Source organism: Equus quagga, chromosome 1 (genome assembly GCF_021613505.1).
Source record: "Equus quagga isolate Etosha38 chromosome 1, UCLA_HA_Equagga_1.0, whole genome shotgun sequence".
NCBI classification, from domain to species: Eukaryota; Metazoa; Chordata; class Mammalia; order Perissodactyla; family Equidae; genus Equus; species Equus quagga.
The window spans coordinates 17,321,364-17,343,469 of NC_060267.1; the positions used below are offsets into that span (position 1 = coordinate 17,321,364).

The window sequence follows — 22,106 nt, forward strand, 5'->3', positions numbered from 1 at the left end:
TCGCGCTACCCCGGCGGGGAGCCGACGCTTACACCGAGTGCGAAAGGACCGGGATTGGGTGCGGCCGGTACTTCCTGGTTTAAAGGCGCCGGAAACGGGCTGTCCCCGAGGGAGCGAGGGTATGGGTGCGCGGTTCTGTGTTTGGGCCTGAGGATGTCTCCTCTTTGAGGGTCTAAGGACCACCCCCTCGATTCCCCAGGGCCTCAGAGCTTCCCAGCGCCGCCCTTGCCCCTCTCCGTACCCTGGGCTTCCGGGCCGGGGCGTGGTGGCTGGCAGATGTCGGTTTGGCAGTGCCCGGGGCCACGGCGCCTCCTGCGGGCTGGGAGGACCCGCGGCGCCCCCTGGTGCTGGCGGCCGGGCCGGGCCCTGTCCTTTGCCAGCCGCGGTGAAGGCGGCGAAGATCGGAGGCCTGGGAGCGGCCCCTGTGCGGACTAAGTCCGCTTTCTCCTGTTGTAGGCGTTTCCCAAACGAGGTTTGTGGGACAGTGTCTTCCGTTAAACGCCTGCTGAAAGACCACGCTCCGGTCTCAACTTAAATGTCACTTTTCTGTGACGCCTTCTCTGACCAAAAGGACACACATTTTCTCCCATCGCCCTGTGTGTTTTCCGTATAGCGCGTACCGCTTCCATCGTTTATACATGCGTCTCCTTGTTGGGCCGGATTCCTGAACCAGACCGAAGGCAAGCAGCTTCTTGCCCTGTTCGCTGCTGTACCCTGCCCCCAACACTAGGTGCCATGCCTGGCTCATAGTAGGTGCTCAATGAACATTTTTAATGAATTAATGCCTGAAACCGGGAGGGATTCCCAGAAGTGGCACTTGAGCTGCCTCCAAGAGTTAACAGTCCTGTAGAGTACATCAGTTACCCTCCATGGAGTGCAGTAGAAAGAGCATCCCGTTTGGAACCAGGGGATTTGGTTCCAACATCGGCACTGCTGTTTCCTTAAGTGTGTATGTGACCCTGGACTTGTCATTTTAGCTCTGAGTTTATTCCCTCTGTAATAGTGCTTATTTTGTAAGAGTTTGTGAAGATCCAATGAGAAAATGGGTGTGAAAGCTCCACATCTGTATAACGCTTTATATTAGCCTAGGCTGTACCTATAGGTTGTACGCTCACACAGTCAGAGGAAAAGTTCTGTAACTGGGTGGATCTCTGAGCGTTAGGTAAATGGGGTGGGTGCAATCAAAGTTGACTAAAACATGATCTCCATCTTTAGGCAATTTCTAAGTCCTCTCAACTACTATGCATTTCTCAAGAACGTTCAGCTGTAAAATTCTAGAACAGTCCTGGAAAGAAGGCTCTCTATGCTAGGAAACATTGGCCTTTCAGTTCTATTATAGGCCAAGCAACTTTATGCCCCTGGGCTTTTTATTTATTTATTTTTTCCCCCAAAGATTGGCACCTAGGCTAACAACTGTTGCCAATCTTCCTTTTTTTTTTTTTTTTTTAAAGATTTTATTTTTTCCTTTTTCTCCCCAAAGCCCCCCAATACATAGTTGTATATTCTTCGTTGTGGGTCCTTCTAGTTGTAGCATGTGGGACACTGCCTCAGCGTGGTTTGATGAGCAGTGCCATGTCCGTGCCCAGGATTCGAACCAACGAAACACTGGGCCGCCTGCAGCGGAGTGCACAGACTTAACCACTCGGCCACGGGGCCAGCCCCCTTTTTTTTTTTTTTTTTTTAAGGATTGGCACCTGGGCTAACAACTGTTGCCAATCTTTTTTTTTTTTTTTCTGCTTTATTTCCCAAACCCCCCTGGTACATAGTTGTATATCTTAGTTGCAGGTCCTTCTAGTTGTGGGATGTGGGACGCCGCCTCAACGTGGCCTGATGAGCGGTGCCATGTCCGCGCCCAGGATCCGAACCTTGGGACGCCGCAGCAGAGTGCGCGAACTTAACCACTCAGCCACGGAGCCGGCCCCAATGCCCCTGGGCTTTTGCACCTGTTGCTCTTTGCTTGGAATTTCTTCCCTCCTTCCTCCTAGCTTGTCTTTCAGGTTCCAGCTGAAATGATGATAATGTCTAACGTTTATCCAGCAGGTACTGTGTGCCGTCATTGTTCTTAGTGCTTTACCAGTAGTGAATCATTTAATCCTCACTACAAATTCATGAGGTAGATGCTATTGTTTGCTCCAGTTTATGAGGAAAGTGAGGTTAAGTAACCTACTCAAGATATGAGTCAGGATTTGAATCCAGACGTATTGGCACGTGAATTACTGCTGCTGTGTATATAAACAGCACTGTTATAGGAGACTCTTTCTTAAGCCCACAGACTGAGGGTCTCCTGTTACCCGTCTTTCATGGTTCTTAAAGTCATAATTAATTAGTTGTGGCATTATACATGTAATGACCTCTCCCTATGGGATTCTAAGCTCACTGTATTTCTAGTCCCTAGCACAGTGCCTGGCACACAAGAGGCATTCATTAAATATTTATTAAATGGGTAAACATATGCCTGAATATAAGATAATATTTTACCTCTTAAAATAGTTCCTCAGAAAGGAAGTTGCCTTATATTTTGTGTTCTTATAAAGTCTCCTATTATAGTCCATGAAATCTGATTTTTCTAAATATGATATTTTGTTTTGAATGAAAGTACTGTTTGGGGAAGATGAAGCCTGAAATAACCTCAGTTGATGCCAGTTTTGCAAGCTTATAGAGGTCACTGGATGGACTCACTTAAAAATACAAAAAGGAGGCAAAAAAAATTAACAGATTTAGTAAATGGTTCTGGACTTAGGAGCTCACAGTTTCAAGTGTTAAAAGTTGTTGCTAAGAAGCCTTTTAAAAAGCAGCAGAAAGAGGTTATATTGTGGAGATCGGGAATATACAAGCATAGCATGAATTAGAAAAAAACAACTGTCCTCAAACAATTTAGATTTGTGTGAGGATGACATGATCTCCAAATGGGAGAGTTGACCATAGAAGTGACTTAAATGATGATGAAGGCACTGATAATTTGAATAAAATTGTGTTATAAGATCTGAATGAAAAGCATTATCTCTAAGTAAATATTTTATATATGATTTAAAATGTGTTTATGCTAAATATGCTAAATAATATTAGACAAATGGTCACAAATTAGTAACTATTTAAAATATACATTTGACCATTTTATATATATCAAGTTGACCAAAAACTATTTTTTTAGTTCTTCTTTTTGGGAAAACAAGGCATTACCTTATATTATATTTGGGCACATTTATTAAAATGTGCAATATATTCTATTAGGTGTTTTTTATTAGGTATTAGGGGACACAAAAATGGGCTGATATAAACTTGGCACATGTAGAGAACAAGAAGAAAACTAACTTGGCTGAAACAAATGGTTACATGTTAGGAATAGTTCATTTATTCAGTAATTCCACAATTATTGAGCATCTTCTCCAGGGCATGCATTGTTCTTCTTGCTTGGGGTAAACCAGATGTCTTACAGATAAAGATTCCAACCCTAGTATAGTTTACATTATAAAGTGATTGAAGGATATGTTTGGAACACTAAAGCGAGTCAGGATCCTCACATGTGGAGATTAGAGATCTGGATTTGATTTGAAAGCTTCTAGAGAATCAATGCATTTTGCCCGGGGGAATGACAAGATGAAGGTGATGTTTTGTAAAGATTAGTCTAGAGTTGTATCCAGGATGGATTACAGCGGGAAGAGGCTGGAGGTTAAGGATATCAATAAGGTTATTATAAGGATGTGGACAAGAGATAGTGAGGAACAGCCAAACTGCCCCAAAATGATGACCCAGATTTGTGGTGCAGTAAGATTAAGTGGTCCCAGATTTGTGGTGCAATAAATGAGAACAAGATTTGAGCGCCCCAAAGTCATCTGTCATTTAGCTTGTCATCAGCATTTGCTATTCCTTCAGCAACATTTGAGGAACTGCTCTGTAGCCATTCTGTTAGCTTCCAGGAAAATAAAGGCAAATGAGAGGCAGGCTTTTCCCTCAAAAAGCTCAGAGGTTTAGTAGAGAAGATTGACATTCAAAAATAATTGTGCTATCATGTGATAGGTGCTGTAACAGAGAAATGTCCAAGATACAGTGAGAGTTTAAACAAGGAGTAGTAAATCGATAAATTCTGGTGGTGGTGATGGTGGTGGGTGTCCAGATGAAGAGAAGTCAGGTTTGAACTAGCTCGTGAAGGATAGATTAGAGACTGACTGTCAAGTACTAGGAGGAAGGTCTTTCTGGGAAGAGGGAACATCATGTGCACAGATAGGAGAGGCTGAAACTTCAGGGAAAAATAAATTTTTTTTTTGCTAGTAGAGATAACAACTGCAGGGATTTGCTATCTTTAGATACTAATTCATTGAGTTCCACAGGCTGGTTTGGCACAGGTTACTCTTCCCAAGGCACTGAATAAAACAATCCCAGGATGAAAGAATTTTAATAACCAATGGTTAATACAATTTTATGATGCTCTCTCAGAATTCTGAGCAAGATTAAAACTTCTTAATTGCATTTCTTTTTTCTTCTGTGTTAAAAATGTTTTAAAAGGAAAAGAATAAAAAGTACTGTGTCATCTATGTATCCACCAGCCAAAATGAATAAATAGAATCATACCTATTTTCTCCCAAGTCCCGTTTCCTTTTCTTTCTTTAGGTATCCCCTTTATTATCAGTCCACTTTTAATAATTTGAATATATATATATATGGAGATGTATATATAACAGTTTATATATAAACAAATAGTATATGGTATGTTTTAATGTTTTAAAATTCATATAATTGGTTCCATGTGGCATTTAGTTTTCTGTTTTGCTTCCCTCAAATTTGTTTTCAAAATTCATCCATGTAGACCAAGTTCATTAATTGTAGCCGCTGTGTGGTGTTCCATCACATGAATACACTCCAATTTATCTGTTTGCTACTGATAGACATTTACGTTGCTTTCAGTGTTTCATTATTATAAACACTACCTTGCAGGGAACATCCTGGGATGTGTCTCCTTGTTCTTATGTATGAGAGTTTCTCTTAAGCAGTGTTTTCAGAGTGTTTTTTTTTAAACCGTAACTCGTAATAAGAAATTCATATATGTTCATAATTCATCAGTTCATATATGAAATAAAAGTTTAACAAAATAATACCTACTTTTGCTATATGCACTCTATTTCCTATTCTATTTCATTTTTGTAAAATGCTGGGCATGACCCTCTAAATTGACTTCCTGGCCCACTAATGAACTGAAAAACACTGCTCCAAGGCAGTAGGCTTTCTGGATCAAAGGATATGTGCATTTTCAACTTGAGTACATTTTGTCAAGTTGCTCTCCAAAGTAGCTGTGTCAGTTTTACAGGATATGAGAGTCCGAGTTTCTCCATAGCCTCGCCAACACATAAAATGGTCAGATTTTTAAATTATGTATATATGTATACAGTAGATGTGAAATGAATCTCATTGTCAGTTAATTTTGCATTTTCCGCATTACTAGAGTAGATTTTTGTATGTATTATTGGTTATTTGAATTTCTTCTTCTGATAATTGTCTATTTATACCTTTTGTCCATTTTTCTGTTAGGTGGTTTATCTTCTTTATTATTATTTTTGGTTTGTAGGGAGTCCTTTACAGATGCTGGATACCAATTTTTTTCTCATATGCATGTTTGTGGCAGATATCTTCTCCCTGTTTCCCCATCTGTTTACTTGTATTTTAACCTCATTTAAAATGTCTGTTATGGAGTTTTTAATGTTTGTTATAGTCAATTTTATCAAAATTGTTCATTATGACTTCTGCTTTTTCATAATTTGATTTAAGAAACTCTGTCAAGATCATAGAGATATGCTGTATTTTTTCAGATAATTTTGAAGGTTTTGTTTTACAACTTTAGGTCTTTAATTCATCTGGAGTTTATTTTGCCTATTTCTTTTCTGTCTTCTGGAACTTCTGGGGCTCACACTCTGAGTCTTCACCACATTTCTTTCTCACTCTAGTAATTATCTTTGGCACTCAAGGCATTTTACCTCCTCCCTCAAGTCTTTCTCGTAGAAATAACAGAATGAGACTATATCCGAGGCCCCAGCCTTAGAAAGCAGCTCTTTGAAGGCTTGTAAAGGAGAAGCAAGCAGCAAAGATGAGGTGAAGGGAGTCATCGGGAGGAATCTCTGCAGAAGACAATGTGCAAGGGTGGTTCTTTCTCCTTCACACCAGGAACTTAAGGATTCTGGAAGAAGAACTATGCTTGTGGGGAGAAAAAAGCGTGTCTCAGAGGGCTGGCTCTGAAAGGAAGTGTAGACTCCTGACAGGATCCTTACATCCTACTCTTACAGCACTCCACACCTTCTTTCTTACTTAACCTCTCTTTCCTACCTGCGAGCCCTGTGAGCTTTTTCTGTCTTGCACTAGAAAATTGCAAAACTGAGGCATGTAGAGTCACACGGAAGTTATGGTGAATCTAAGATTAGAACCCAGGGCTCCTGACCATCAAACTGAAAGCTTTCAGGGGAGTCCAGCTGAAACCAATTTGTGAGAGATGATGACTTGTGAGTGAGGAGGTTAGCATTTCCAGAGGAGCCGTGTTCCAAAGTTACAAGAAGCCGCCTTTGATTTCTAGTGTAATCATTGCAGTCATAATCATCATCAAACAGCCTTTATCAGTGCCTGCTTGTAATGGGCAGTTAAGGTAGAACATGATCTAAGAATGTTCACACTCAGTGAAAATTAATATAAACAGATAAGCAAAGGACATACCCGTAGGACAATAAAAAAAGGTAGACCAATCTAGCTACTGTGGACAGCAAAGCATTAACATTAAACACGTCAGAAGTCAGGGCAAATCATGGATAAGGGCATCACTGGGTGAAGAGCAGAGCCCAGTGGGGATTGGTTATAGGGGTTCTAAGTTCAGGGAAACTGCCGCCGATTAGGGAGGGTGGGTCTCTTGCTTTCTGACTTTTCTCACTCCCTTCCACCCTCCACAGACATGCCCCACCCCAAGCTTTTCCTCTTCCAGGCAACATAACCCTTGCTAAGGCCTGAGATCAGAGGAATTTTTACTTTGTGTTAGTCCTTGGCCCTGAATAGGGGGACCTTTACCCAGCATCAGCAGGAACCACCCTCTGGAGCCACTTTGTGCTGCCTGGCACGTCCACAGCAATTAGAGCAAAAGGACAGAGGTAAGAAGACTCCTGGAGGGAAGTGCTCCCCACCCAGCTTTGGCGGGTCACCGAGATCTCTCCCACCAGACTGATAGTCACTGTAGTGCATGGTTCATTGTTCCTCCCACACCAGTTACTGAGCTTCCCCTGGGTTCAATTTCTATGGGAAGAAAGAAGCCCCTGCTCGAGGTCCTCTCAGTCCAGCACATTTACACATTCAGCAAGATTCATAAATGTCTTACCTAGCTGAATCAATAATAGAAAGACTTCAAGGGTTTTGCAGTTTAATATCACTGTCAAAATCACTGTCATCACTGTCATATGTTTAAATGTAGGAAAACAAAGGATTAATATGTCCGCATACACATGCAAATGTACATATTAATAAACGCACATGTATTCTCCAGGGGGGAGATGCTGGCCCCGTCTCAGGTGTTCACACCTGCTCTTCCCTCTGCCTGGAAGTTCTTCCCCAGAGAGCTATTCACGTGACTTGCTCTCTCACTTCAGTCAGATTTATGCTTTGGGTCACCAATTGAGGTCTTCCCTAACTGTCCCTTCTGAGATCGTCCTTATCTCTGGCTCCTGCTGCCTCTTACCTTGCTTTTTATATTAATTTTTTAGTAGAATTTATCACTCCCTGACATAGACTTATTGACTTGTTTCTTTATTATTTGTCTCCCCAACAGAACATACGTTCTCTGAGAGCAGGAACTTTCTATGTCTTAATCATTGCTATATTCCAGTACGTAAAAGAGTAGCTGGCACATAGTGGATCCTCAATGCTGTATTTATTACATGAGTGAAATGAAGTGGAACAAACGTAGGTGTTTGTGTGTCTTTTCTAATGTTGTGTGATGAAGTTAAACGGAAGAGACCAAGAAGTCTTTCTAAAGTAATCCTATTCAGCTTTAGACACTTGGTCATTCGGAACCTCTGACCCCATCCCTTGAGATTCCCCCACCAACCTCTTTTTCAGTCCAGGTGACTCAGGGAGGGCTGACCACACCACCTAGCTCCAGGGGTCATCTTGTGTCCCAGGCATCCCTGGGCACGGTTTTGGTTTGGGACTGGGCTCATGACCCAAGCTAGGTATCAGACAGCACCCTCCCTGAGACTTCCACTGGAACGCTAAGAGATACTCTACCGGCTAGCTGCGAGGATCACGTCAGCCCGGGGCAGATGGTGGTCGTCGATCCACCATGCAGGGAGAACCTGCCAGAGAATAAACCTGGGACTGAAGCAGAGCCCCGAGTGAGAGAGAGAAAGAAAGAGACAGGTGGACAGCGGCTTGGTGATATTATCTGAGTGCCCAGATCTAGCCCTGCCCAGAGCTAGCTGTACCATTGGGTTCCTCAGTTACGTGAGTGCTTCAGTTCCCTTTGAGCACAACCAGTCTGAACTGGGTTTCTATCACTGGCAATCAAAAAATAAAAAAACGCAAAATCGTGCCTAATGCACATTCAGCTGTATAATTTATACTACATCAGTTTTTCACCAGTTTACTGAATGACACATGCAGGTTTTGTTTTTTTTTTTTTTTAAGATTTTATTTTTCCTTTTTCTCCCAAAGTCCCCCGGTACACAGTTGTGTATTTTTAGTTGTGGGTCCTTCTAGTTGTGGCATGTGGGATGCTGCCTCAGCGTGGCCTGATGAGCGGTGCCATGTCTGCGCCCAAGATTCAAACCAGTGAAACCCTGGGCCGCTGCAGCGGAGTGCATGAACTTAACCACTCGGCCACGGGGCCAGCCCCGACACATGCGGGTTTTTACATAAAACTTTTGGACATTTTTATAGTTTACGAAATAATCTTGTATATATGTATCAGTTAATTTTAACACAATTATGTGAGGTAAGGCATATGTTATTCTTTTAGTTGCTTAGAGTGAAGCTTAGAGAAATCAAGCAATTTATCCAACCTCACACAGCTAATAAATAGCACAGCTGGAATTCTAATGTAGGTCTTCTGGCTCTAAATCCAAAGCCTGTTGTATGGCTCTCCAATGCTTTCTTAAGTGTTTATAGAGTTTCTTCGTGAATTTATTTTTTGTCTCCCTTAATGGAAGAGAAGCTCACTTGAAGACGACTGTGCTGTTTGCCTTGAGTCTTCTTTTAATTATACAGCTTCCTGGAATGAGTGGGTCTCAGAGTAGATGGTTGGCTCTCACTGACTGTAAGGTTAGAGTTTGCCAGATCTGCTTTCTCTCATCAAGGAGCTTGTAATCAGCTGACTGAAATAATGCATATGTATTACAGTAGTATTTTTCCACCTTTTTTGACTGATATACAGTAAGAAATATATTTTACATAAGCCCAGTATACACACACATACACACACGTTAGTAAAATAAAGTTTCACAAAACATTATCTACTTTAGTACTTGTGATATTACTTCTCTGATATTTCCTATTCCATTTTTTAAAAATTCTGATTGTGGGGACTGGCCCCGTGGCTGAGTGGTTAAGTTCGCACTCCACTGCAGGTGGCCCAGTGTTTCGTTGGCTCAAATCCTGGGCATGGACATGGCACTGCTCATCAAACCACACTGAGGCAGCATCCCACATGCCACAACTAGAAGGACCCACAATGAAGAATATACAACTATGTACCAGGGGGCTTTGGGGAGAAAAAGGAAAAAATAAAAATCTTAAAAAAAAAAAAATTCTGATTGTGACCCACTAAATTGATTTCATAATCCAATAATGCATTGAGACCCGGTTTGAAAAGCACTGTTATGGGTCACATATATGTAAAGTCAAATCCAAGGCAAAGTTCAATATCACAGATGTTTACTGAGTGCTAGTGATGTGCTAAGCATATTGCTAGGTGTAGTGAATGATATAAAAATAATGTATAGCTATCTTTATGAAGCTTACAATCTAGTGACAGGAATTAGAGAATAAACTCAAATAATTAATGAAAGGAAAAATACTTGCCCCAAAAAACCCACAATGATTCAGGAGCAGAAGAGGTCACAGCCTGTGAGAATCAGGAAAGGCTTTAAGGAGCTGGCAGCCTTTGAGTTAGATCTTGAAAAATAGACAGGATTTCAATACTAGAAGTGTGAGTGGAGGTAACAGCAGGAGCCAAGGCACAGGGTCAGGCAAGCCCAGGGTGTATTTGGGGAAGAGAGAATATGAAATTCAACTGAGATGAAGGGTTTAAATGGTGGAGAGGGAGGAGATGAGGTGGAAAGAAGGCTAGAACCATGGTGTGGAGAATCTCGGATGTGAGAGGAAAAGTCTATTCTGTATTTAAATGTGATAATATGTGTAAAACATCCCCCATATGACATGAAGTAGGCACTCAATGTGAGCTCCCTTCCACTTCCTTCTCCTTTGCTCTGTAGGCAACAGGGAGCCACTGGAAGTTTCTAGGTAGGGAGGAGAAATGATCAGATTGATTAGGGGGATATTGAGGTCAGAGCAGTGGAGGCCTAAGCAGGAAAGTGGCAGTTGAAATACAAAGAAGGTGACTATTGACCTTGTGCAGGTAGACAATAGCAATTGGCATTATTTGATGTGAGGGAGGATGAGGAATCTATGATGACTTACAGTTTTTTTTTTTTTTTTAAGGATTGGCACCTGGGCTAACAACTGTTGCCAATCTTTTTTTTTTTTTCCTGCTTTATCTCCCCAAACTCCCCCTGTACACAGTTGTATATCTTAGTTGCCCGTCCTTCTAGCTGTGGGATGTGGGACGCTGCCTCAATGTGGCCTGACGAGTGGTGCCATGTCCACGCCAAGATCCGAACCCTGGGCCGCCGCAGCCGAGCACGCGAACTTAACCACTCGGCCACGGAGCTGGCCCTGTGACTTCCAGTTTTTAAGTCCCAGAAACTGGAAACAATAGGGAAATTGTAAGAACCAGCTGGTTTGAGTAGAGAGGAGGATAGTTTGGGACATGGCAATGTTGACTTTCTAGCTGGACATCCAGGGAGAAAGTGAGAGGCAGTTGTAACTCAGGTCAAAAGGCTATAGAGAGTGGCCTTTAGGAATCATCATCAGGAAGGTGAAATGGTACCGGGGCTATGAAGGGATGCTGCCAGTGTTGGAGTCCTCCCTGAGGATACAGCAGTGAACAGGACAAAGTCCTGGCCCTCAAGGAGGGATACAGACAAACAGCGAAAACAATTCCATGGAATAGTGCTATGGGAAAGGGAAGACTACCGTATATGTGTCATAGGACTACACACAAGACGTATCTCACTCAGACACTGGGATCCCAGAGGCTTTTTGGAGGCAGGAACATGTAAAGTGAGACAACAGTGGTGAGTAGGAGTTAGCTAGGTGAAGGATGGGCAGAGCAAGAATGTTCCAGCAGAGGCACAATATGTGAAAAGACGGAGGCAAAAGAGAACATTGGTGCATTTGGGGAATAAAAAGCATAGGAAGCATCCTTATGAGGTTGGTATCATACCCACTTCAGATAAAGAAGTGGAACACAAAGACTTAATAACTATTATCTAGAGTTTCCCAGCTGGCTGGACCTGGAATCCAGGTCTATTTTACCCTTAAAAGTTTCTTTCCGTTACTCCAACCTGTCCCGTGAATGTCTCTAATGCTGGGTGGGTTCCTAGTATTATTGCATTGAAATTGCAGATTGCGCAGAATTAGAAGAGGACCAAGGATTGAATTTAAGGAATGCCTACTTTTAAGGAGTAGGAGGAAGAAAAGCAGCAATTGAAGGAAGTAGGGAAAGAGCAATTCAAATAGGAGAACTACCCAGAGGGTGCAGTATGACAGAAGCCAAAAAAAGACAGTTGTAAGAGGAAAGGTATAACATTTCAAATATGGATAATGTTGAAAAGTTAGTGGGTTCTGATTGTAGATGGCCAATGATGATCACATTTAGCTAACAAGAAAGTAATTCCTAGGGTGGATAACAAAGGGTGGAAAAAGAAATGAGTGTTAAGGAGGTGGAGTGAGTGCAGATCACTTTTTCAGAAACACTGATTTTCGGTTACGGGAAGAAGTAAGAAGGGAAGCTGACTCTGAGATGGAGGCCGTAGGTTTATTAGGATCAACACTAAGGAAGCCAGTCTGTGCAGAAATCAAGCTGTGATGCAGGACAAAGGTTCAGCCAACCTTCAAAGTTGTCCCTGCATTCTGTGAGTGAGATGAATCTTCATGTTCCTACATAGATCAGTCATTTGATGTGGGTTGCCTGAGAAAAGGGCCTGACATGACAGCAGAGGGCCATCTGCCAGCAGCATTCGCACTCCAAACAGTGGGGGTAATAAGCCCTTCTTTCTCAAAGGGGGTCCTGCCTGTGCATTCCAGCATTTATCACAGGAATAGCTTACAAAGCTAGCAGAGTCAGGGGAGGAATATTTTTAGGATAGATAAGACTCAACTTTGGAAAGAGATACATGAATAAAAACAGACATATCCTAATTATTATTCTTTATTGCCTGACAACGATGACATATTAAAAAATGGGATAATACATTTATGGAACACCTCCTATATAGCTGCCCTTTGTTAGCACCAGGTGTACAAAGATAAGATAATCTCCCCTATGGCGAAACTCAGAATTTAGTGGGAGAAGAAAGCATTATTTTATTTGTGTTTGTATCTGTATCACCCAGCCTGTGCCTGGTATGTAGCAGGTTTTCAATAAATATATGCAGGCTGAGTTAGTGCTAGAGCACAGTAATAAGTGCTTGGGTAGCCCTAGAATGTAGGGCTAATGCTGCCTGGAGGCGTCATGGAATGCATCACAGAAGGGGATATTTTAAGGGAAACTTGAACAATAATAATAAAAATGAAGCGTTTCCCAGGTAAGGAAGAGGAGGGGTGGGAGGACTTAATTCCAGGCACTTGTTTCAGAAAAAACAAAAGCATGAAAAAGAATACTTGAAGAGGGGCCGGGCCGGTGGTGCAGAGGTTAAGTTCACACCTTCTGCTTCTCGGCAGCCCGGGGTTTGCCGGTTTGTATCCCGGGTGCGGACATGGCACCACTTGGCAAAAGCCATGCTGTGGTAGAAGTCCCATGTATAAAGTAGAGAAAGATGGGCCTGGATGTGAGCTCAGGGCCAGTCTTCCTCAGCAAAAAGAGGAGGACTGGCAGTAGTTAGGTCAGGGCTAATCTTCCTCAAAAAAAAAAAAAAATTTAAAAAGAATACTTGAATAGTGGACAGAAGGAAAGCATGGAAGGAAAAGCCTCCTAGTTAAATAAACGGCATACATGGTACAGATATGCATTAACATCTATTCAGAAATGAGTTGGCTATTGTGGTAACGTGGAATGTTCAGTGCATTTACATCAATAGGATTTTATGAAAGAGATCATTTTCAAGCTAGATTTGAATGGAAGGGAATTGGTTTAGGTGTACAACATGGAGGCAGTACGGGATGGTAGTTGAGTGCTAGTTCTTGGATCTAACAGGTTTGTGTTCAAAGCCTGGGTCTACTTAACCTCCCTAAGACTCAGGTTCCTAATCTGCAAAATTAGGTTCCTAATTTCCTGTCTCACAAATTTACTGTGAGGATTAATTCATGTTTGTGATGTGTTAAATACAGTGTTTGACACACAATAAGAATTAGACTAAAGTTGTCAGTTACTATAAGTGAGAACTGGGGACCTAGAAGGCAAGAGGGGAGTGTGTATATTGGGAGAAATTGCTGAGTAAAACAAACAGTGGGATTATGGTAGAGTCTCATTGTAAAATCCATTCCTATTTTTGGAATTCCTAAACTAAAATAGGGCTTTTTCCTCCAAAACTTTAAGTCATGGATGACTTCATATGTACTTCTATTTTCCCTTGAGGGAGAACAAATTGGCACCCAACCGGATCTAAGGCAGCTTTGCCTTAGGGAACTTGACTGATGTAGACCAAGGACAAGGAGAGAGATCAGGTTGTAACCATATGACTTTTAGTGCTTGAGGGATCTTCATGTGGGGTCCAGGGCAAAAGATCCACAGTTCCTGCTACTGCCTGTGTATGTAGGAGCCAGAGTCCCTTGCTAGAAGCCTACTTTGACTCATATGAATTGATTACTGCTTTTCTTACTTTTCCATTCTAAGGTATTTATCTGTCACACTGATTTGCATATGTTTTTATGGTACTAAGCAGATTTTCTTTAAAACTACCAGTAAATTTCCTGAAGCCAGCAACTGCTTCCTTCCAGTGTCCTACCCCATTCTCCTCACCCCACCCCAACGCCTCTCCTTTCCTGGCTTTGCCTCCAGCTGGTCTACTAAACTATTTGCCTGAGGCAAATTCCCCCATTCTTTCATTTCCACTTGGCCAGATTGAGAAATTCTGGGCTTGCTCTGGACTGTTTATAGTCTCAGGGTGTTTTTTGGTCTTTTTTGTTGTTGTTGTCTTTTCCATCAGGCACTGAGTCCTGGGTTTGCATGGCTTTGTTGTCTGCCTGTGAATCACTGATTGACCAGGCTGATGCCAGCGGGTCCTTCCGATCCCAAAGGACAGACCAGGCGGCACTTTCAATCATACTCTGAGACTCCTCATAATTGCATTGGTGCTGCACGTACCTATCTGGAAAATAATTGTGGACTGTCAGGCTTGGGGTTAATTGGTTTCGGCTCATGTCTCAGGGGAGCAGAGTCCTAGTGCACAAGCAGCCCTGGTACAAGTGCCCGAACCGGTTTCACTCCAACAGGAGTGGCTTCCTGAAGAAAAGCAATTGCTTTTACTCTACCCCTTTCATCCACTGGCAGTCACAGGCCAGCCTCCAGCTCCTGCCAAAAGGGACACAGATGAAATCTGAGAACAAACGTTTTCAAACTCAACTGTTCATTAATATCCAGGAGTGGCAGATATACGATGCTTCCCTTTTCGTGGCAGGTCAAAGATGAAATTTGATTATGCTTTGAAGGGTGTGGTTTTGCCTTTTGAAATTCCCTGCTGCGTCGTTACCAATGTCTTATCCAGAGGAATTTAAAGTGTCCTTATCTAACCAAGGGAGGCGCACTTGTCTGCATATATAGAGACAAGAGCCGGCATTGGGAAAAGTCAAACCATTCTGCAAGATGAAGAAGCAGCTTAAGACAGAGGCAGCTCCACACTGTGAGCTAAGTAAGTAGCCGGCAAGTTAGCAACAGCTCAGAGAAGTTGCCCAGCTGAGCAGACCTGGAAGGGCCACAGGAATGGCTCCAGCCCTTTTGTTTTCTAGTTGCAGCAGAGGTTTCCAAAAGAAAGCTTCTGGTCTGGAAGGACTTCATCAAGCCTTTCTGAAACTCCCCGGATGTGTTATAGAGATTTACAGAACTAACTTGTACATTTTCTTTTCTCTCCAGGAGAAATTGTCTACAGAAACCAGCCTGTACCAGATAACTGATGATGCCCGGCCCAGTTTTTTTGGTCCCTGAGTCTGTTTTTATTTTGTACTTTATTTGGATTTTCCTTTTTGCAGTTCACTCTGCTTTTCTCCTCTCTTGGACTCTTTTCCCAACTAATAAAATTTTCTCCTAGCAGTTTTTACTTGAAGAAAGAAGTTGGAGGGGTTTATGCTTTTCCTCTCTAGGCCTAAGATTTGGTAAATAAGCTTCATTATCTTTAATGTAAGCGGTAGGGGGGTCTAAGAATGTTTCTGGTTGCGCTAAATGACACTCCAGAAAATTAGGGCAGTTTGACCATTTATTTTCTCCCCTCTAAAGCACCACTAGTCTGGCCGTCATCTTCAGAGAAAGATTGGGGTGTGAGGTTAGGCTGGGGATGGAGTGGGGTTGCTTATGGGCAGGTGGAGATAAAGCTCTGGGAAGAAGCGAGGCAGCTGTGTAGGATGGGGGAAACCATTCATTACTGAGGCTTGGGAGCAGGGCATCCGAGGTGGTCGAACTGGCTGCACTAGCTGGTGTTTCGCGGCGTTCCTCCCAGGTGTGGGACGCTCTTGGTGGGGCAGTAGATATTATGATGTGGCTCTGGGGGACAGAAGAAATGGTCCTGCCAGGTGGCTATGCTTTATAAGGTGGAGCTGTACCTCGGAAAGCCAGGTCTCCAGAAAAAAGGGGTTTAACTGCCAGTACCTGACGGACTAGACAGGAAATTTATCTGTTCCCGGGCTGCCCGAGCGGGAGCCTCCAAAGCCACGCTCTGTGGGTTGGACCAGCACAAGCCCGCACCTTCAGTACGCAGGTCCCGCAGGGGCCGCCGGGGCCCCGCCTCCTGGCTGACCTCGGGATGGGCGGAGCCTCGGGCCACGCTGTCAGCTGGCCACGCGCGCCGGCCGCCTCGGGAATACGGGGAATCCAGCCAATAGGAATGTGCGGCTGCAGTCCTGTCGGCCAATCGCGGGGCGTTTTGGGGGTTGGCCGGCTTGGCGCTGGCTCCAGGGCTATGGAGCCGCTGGCGCGGGGGCAGCCTGTCAGGTGGTGGCGGAGCGGGTAAGGTGAGGGGCAGACGAGGTCAGGGGTCACGCGGGCGCTCCGCTCACCCCGGGCGGGTGGGGAGGACGGAGGGTGGCTCGGGGGCGGGCCTGGGAGCAGGTTCCGGGGCCAGTGTGGGGCACGGAGGGCCGTGCGGGGCTGCGAGGGGCGGTGCGGACAGGGAAGGCCTCAGGCGCGGGGTCCAGATGGAGCCGCATTGTTCGAAGGAAGCCCGAGAGTCAGGCTCCGGGGGTGGCGGCGAAGGCCAGAGGTCGCAGGGACCTGGCCCCTTCCCTGCCGCGGCCTCGGAGAAATGGCTGAACCCCCTGCTGGACCCGCGGCGGAGGCCGATGGGCAAGTGGCAAGTTCCCCGCTGCCGCCTTCGTACCTGCCGAGCGCCTGGCCCCGTCCGGCCCCTGGGCCTCCCGCTGCCTCACTTCAGCGGAAAAACGCCTTTTAGGGCAGCCGACGTCCATGGGGCGCCTTCTGGTGAAGGGCCGGGCGGGCGGCCGAGTGCTTGCGTGTGGGTTGGTTTTAGGGTTTTTTGTGCAGCTGGCCGGCCCGGGGCACGTCGGTCGGGCCGTTATGGCACACGGTATGTGAGCGGGGTGGACGCTCTCCGGCTGCTCGCTTTCCTGTGTCCTTTCTTTTAAAGTTGTCGCTTACTTTTCGATATCTCGCCTTTGGATTCCTTTTCACTTTCAGTTTTCCCAAATACCCTACCTCATGTGACTGTTTCCAAGGGCGTCATTAGAGGAGACGTTGGGGAACCTGGGCTTGTGTTTTCCTTCCTGAGATGAAGATACCCTCATATTGTCCACTGCTTCCAAAGGAGTGTTAGGAAGTTAAAGGAATGTGACATCTCTTTAAAGGGGAAAGCAAAAGCAGAAATTATGTGGAAGGAGAGGCAAGCGGAATAGGTTTCCAGAAACTTTTGCTGGCCATAATTTTAGTGCATGTTGGTGAAACCAGGGGTTGCTATGTTTATGTTGACTCCTGTGGTATCTGAAGCCCAACCATTTGCACGACTTCTTGGCTTGTGTAAACCTTTGAGCAATTTGCTTGGCTTCTGTTTTTGCTTCTACATACTTAAATGGGGACTGATGATAATATCAATCTTATAGGGTTGTTGGTGAGTATGAAATGAGCTAATATATATAAAGTGCTTAGAACAGTTCCTGGCATGTAGAAGTTTTTATTATTACCTGCATATGCCTTCTTTCCCTTTGAAGATTCCAAATTAAAGAATTCTGACCTTATTACTTATCCTTTGCTCAGAATCCTATGAGCCTGTTGTTAATGAACCCTTAGGCCCATAGTTTTCATCCATGTCATTAAACCTTGATCTGAGGGTATAGTATAATTATGTGTGACTAGAGGCTTTTTGCTGGGTGTTTATTTTATCATTAAATAAGGTTGGAAATGATCATTGTACGTGGTCTTTTTTTTGAGGAAGATTAGCCCTGAGCTAACATCTGCCACCAATCCTACTCTTTTTGCTGAAGAAGACTGGCCCTGAGCTAACATCTGTGCCCATCTTTCTCTACTTTATATGTGGGACGCCTGCCACAGCATGGCTTGACAAGCAGTGTGTAGGTCCACACCCGGGATCCGGGTCACCAAACCCCGGGCCGCCAAAGTGGAAGGTGGGAACTTAACCTCTGTGCCACTGGGCTGGCCCCACTTGATCTGTCTTTGATAGCTGTGTTGGATAAATGAAACTTGAGAACTTCTTTGGATATTTAGTTTTTCACTGGATAATATTTCATTTACAGTCCTGACCCAGGCACAGTTTATTTTGGACCCCATACCAAAAAGGCCATGATTGCAGCATACTTGGTTTTTCATGTTTCCGGAATGGCTGTGGGACTTGGGAGGGGAATTTCTGGGCAGCCTGGCAGCATTTCTTGTTAATGAATGAGGAAGCTTGGTACTAATCTAATCTTATTCTGCTGTTAGGAAATCAGCAGTGGTTCCTTGGATTGCTCTGCAGAGCTGCTAAGCAGGCAGCTGTGGTTCAGTTTTGACTCAGTGAAGGTTAGAGGTTAGAGAATGGTATCCACAAAGTAGCATCTTTCCTGTTTGACTTTTTGTGCTTAGAACTTGAGTGGGTGCTGTGGAGTCAAAGACATCTTTATTCCCTGCCTCCTCACTATGTATATCAATACAAATGACTGGTTTATGCCCCTTCTGTGAGCTTAAAAGTCCCTCTCAAGTTCTCTTTGTGCTGTCTGGAAGGTTCTAATGGAAGACTTTTGTTTTCCAATTCTCCCCTTCCAAGGAATCTGCTATTTGTATACATAGCATTTTTGGGAACTAATCACAAAATGAGAAACTTTGAAGAACGTTGCCTATGCAGCAGTACGCTGGCACAATTTGGCTGTGGTACAGATGGTATAAGTTTATTTATTTAACTTTGGAATAAGACAATGTAGTACTTCTATAGGATTGAAAGATGGATGTTGGCTTGGTGAGAGTGGAGGACAGTGTCTTTGTGAAACCTCTGTATTTGCGCTTGAATAAGGAGGAAAGGGAGTGACGTCTTTAAAAGGTTGAATGTTTGATGCAGAAAGGGAAGCCTTTTGCCCTAATATTTTTGTCATCTTTATTATTTGAGTCTCTGTGATTTGAATAAAATATTTTGAAAAAGAAGGCAGGGAGCATTTCAATGTGCAGAATATAAGCAGTTAGTAGACCTAAACCCTTGTCTCACTCATTGGATGCCATTTATTCTTTTGATAATTTAACAAACATATATTGAACATTAACATTTGTTGGCCCCTGGAGACATAAAAAGAAGAGCCCTCCAGGTATCATCAGGAATATCAGGGATAAAATAAAACATGTATGTATTATAAACTATATTTTAATAAAATCAGAATGGAATATAAAAGTTGGCCAAGAATGATGAAAATATATTTATTGTCCAATTCCTTTCTCCTTTTAATTTAATTTACCCTTTTTTAGTATAAGAACCAAAGTTTCCAGTAAAAACTTAAATTAGGAAATTAGGGTTCTCAGTCTTAGTGCTTATCGCTAGTAGGTCAACTTGTATGGGTGATTTTATTTATTTCTTTGCTGAGGAAGATTCTCCCTGAGCTAACATCTGTTGCCAGTATTCCTCTGTTTTGAGTGTGAGCCTCTGTTAAAGCATGGCCATTGATAGACGAGTGGTGTGGGTCCTTGCCCTGGAACTGAACCCAGGCTGCCAAAGTGGAGCATGCCAAACTTAACTACCAGGCCACTGAGGCTGGCCCTTTGTATGGGTTATTTTTATTTGCTTTGGTCCCATTTATCACTGATAATCAAGTATCTGTGAAAACTCCTAGGTAATGAAAGGAGAAGGCTACTAGTTAATTATTAAAATTTTGACAGGCTCCAAAAAAGCAGAAGGAGGCATGTAGAAGGCTGGAGAATCTTGTAGTATGTGTCTGTCTTTACGTATAATTTTTCTTTGCTTTAAGAAAAGAAACATTGAGAAAAATATGTACTTAAAATTGCTAAGCCCAGTCTACATCTGGAGGGGTGCTGGTATCTGGCATTGGAATAAATGAGTTGAATTTTTTTTTTTTTTTTTTTTAAAGATTTTATTTTTTCCTTTTTCTCCCCAAAGCCCCCCGGTACATAGTTGTGTATTCTTCGTTGTGGGTTCTTCTAGTTGTGGCATGTGGGACGCTGCCTCAGCGTGGTCTGATGAGCAGTGCCATGTCCGCGCCCAGGATTCGAACTAACGAAGCACTGGGCCGCCTGCAGCGGAGAGCGCGAACTTAACCACTCGGCCACGGGGCCAGCCCCATAAATGAGTTGAATTTAACCTAATGATAATCATTCTTCGCATTTGCCAGAGAAAAGCGACTCAAGCAAGTATGAGGGCAAAACATTTTTTCTGAGTCAAGAAGTGGGTATAGACTGATTTAATAGACTCTTCTTATTTCAGTATAAAGAGGTCTTTGAAATTATTTGTAGAGCTTGGAGTTGTGTTCCAGGACAGAGGTGTCAGGCCAAGGGGCCAGGTTGGTTCCCTAAAGGGAAATGCACTGCTGAGGTTGGTCCCCTAAAGGGAAACTCACTGCTGTAAACTTCTGGTTAGGAGGAAATCAGAGGAAGCTCACTCTGTGAGAGTTGGGAGGAACGAAACCAAGCTATAGCCTCTAGGAGTAAGACTTTAGTGACCCTGATATGTAAGCGAGTAGTCAAGGAGGTTTGGAAGCTGGTTAAGCCTTAGAGCACTGAGCAGAGGAAATGAAGAGTTCTATTTAACAGGTATCAGGCCCTTCTAATTCTGAAGTCTCTGGTTGATGACTGATATTTTTGTCTAAAAGATCAGTCCTTCTTGACAGCCTGGCCGCATTTCTCCCAGCTGTTATCGTCTTTGACACCCAGGCAGCCAGTTTCATTATCGGCTGTATTCTGCCACCGCATATCTTACTCCCTCTCTCCTCTTCTTGCTGCTTAACATTTTCTCTTTTTCTTCTTTCTTTATCATTAGATGTTCTCAATGTTAGGTTTTTCTTTCAACTATAACGGATTCTCAGAAGTCCAACTCAGGTGAGAAACAGGAAACTTGATGTTGAGTTGAAATTGTGGTTCTCTGAGAGACTAAGTAAGATGTCTCCGATTTTGAGATTATTACTATGGCATCCAGAGTCAGTAAAACAAAGAACAGTCTAAGTTGGTATCTCAATGGCCATTGTGCCAGAGTGAGAGAGTGAGAGACATATGCACATGCAGAGGCCCTGATGTGTATTAAGCACATTGTACAATAGCAGTACTGTTCATACTTTATGAACTGGGCGTGCTTGTTTGGCTTTCAGTTGAAGACATTCTCACACTACCTGCTTAGGCAGGGAAGATTAGAGTTTTTAGGCCTTTTATTTTAAACGAACACCAGAGGGGCTTTTCACTGTTCCTTCTGTCCAGAAGTAGATGTAATCAGTCTTCAACCTGTCTTTTCTTTTCATTTTATCAATTTTATATTAAATTCATTTTCTTAAGAGAAAAATAGGGTACACTTATCCAAATTTAAAAAATAATTCCAAACTTTACATCCTCAAGAATAATTTAGGAATTCACATGGCTTTTCTAAGCTGTTTCTCTCCACTCATTGCCAGTTGGGGCAGATTGAGTTTGGGAACTAATTAGATGGATATCCTTGATGAAGAGACTCAGAAGATGGTGCTTTTTCATTGACCTGTAATGGAAAAACAGAGGAAGTAATAATCTCTCATTTAAAAAAAAGTGGCTAGTAATCTTCCTTATTAAAATACATAGGGTTCAGAAAACAATTAGCCCTGTTTGAACCACTTGAATATTTCAGAGTTTTGTTGACTCCAAATTGTCTCAGGGCAGGAGCTCACCTTCATGAAGAGCATCTTGTACAACATAGTTGTTAGATTAATAGTAATGGCTTAGTAGGAGTATCAAATACTTTAGCCTTAAAGTAGACCTTTAGGGAAAAGGGAATTTTAGAGGGATCTGGAAATCTTTACAGGTTCTTTAGGACAAATGAAGTGATACCCTTTAAAAAGTGGATTTAAAGCCTTGGTCTGTGCATCTGGCAGTTTCCACTTTGTTACCAGCATGTCGCTGGCGCTGAACGTTGTCTGAGGGAAGCATCAAGAGGGAGAAGAGGTGTCTTTGCCAGTCAGCTTTAAACATTCCTGCTCACATT

General features: G+C 43.3%; 1 protein-coding gene across 5 annotated transcripts in view; it reads left to right on the forward strand.

Annotated features, from left to right (window-relative positions):
* Window positions 1-15,068: 15,068 nt before the first annotated feature.
* Window positions 15,069-22,106, forward strand: part of SLC11A2 (solute carrier family 11 member 2) — a 39,861-nt gene continuing 32,823 nt past the window's right edge. The window contains exon 1 of one of the 5 annotated variants that reach the window (XM_046656843.1): window positions 15,069-15,146. In XM_046656843.1, the coding sequence (XP_046512799.1) occupies window positions 15,101-15,146 (46 nt within the window). In that variant the 5' untranslated portion in view covers window positions 15,069-15,100. Of the gene's footprint in view, window positions 15,147-16,045; window positions 16,459-16,523; window positions 17,031-22,106 lie in introns of those variants that run through there. The other 4 variants (XM_046656880.1, XM_046656870.1, XM_046656833.1 and 1 more) reach the window with 4 other exon arrangements.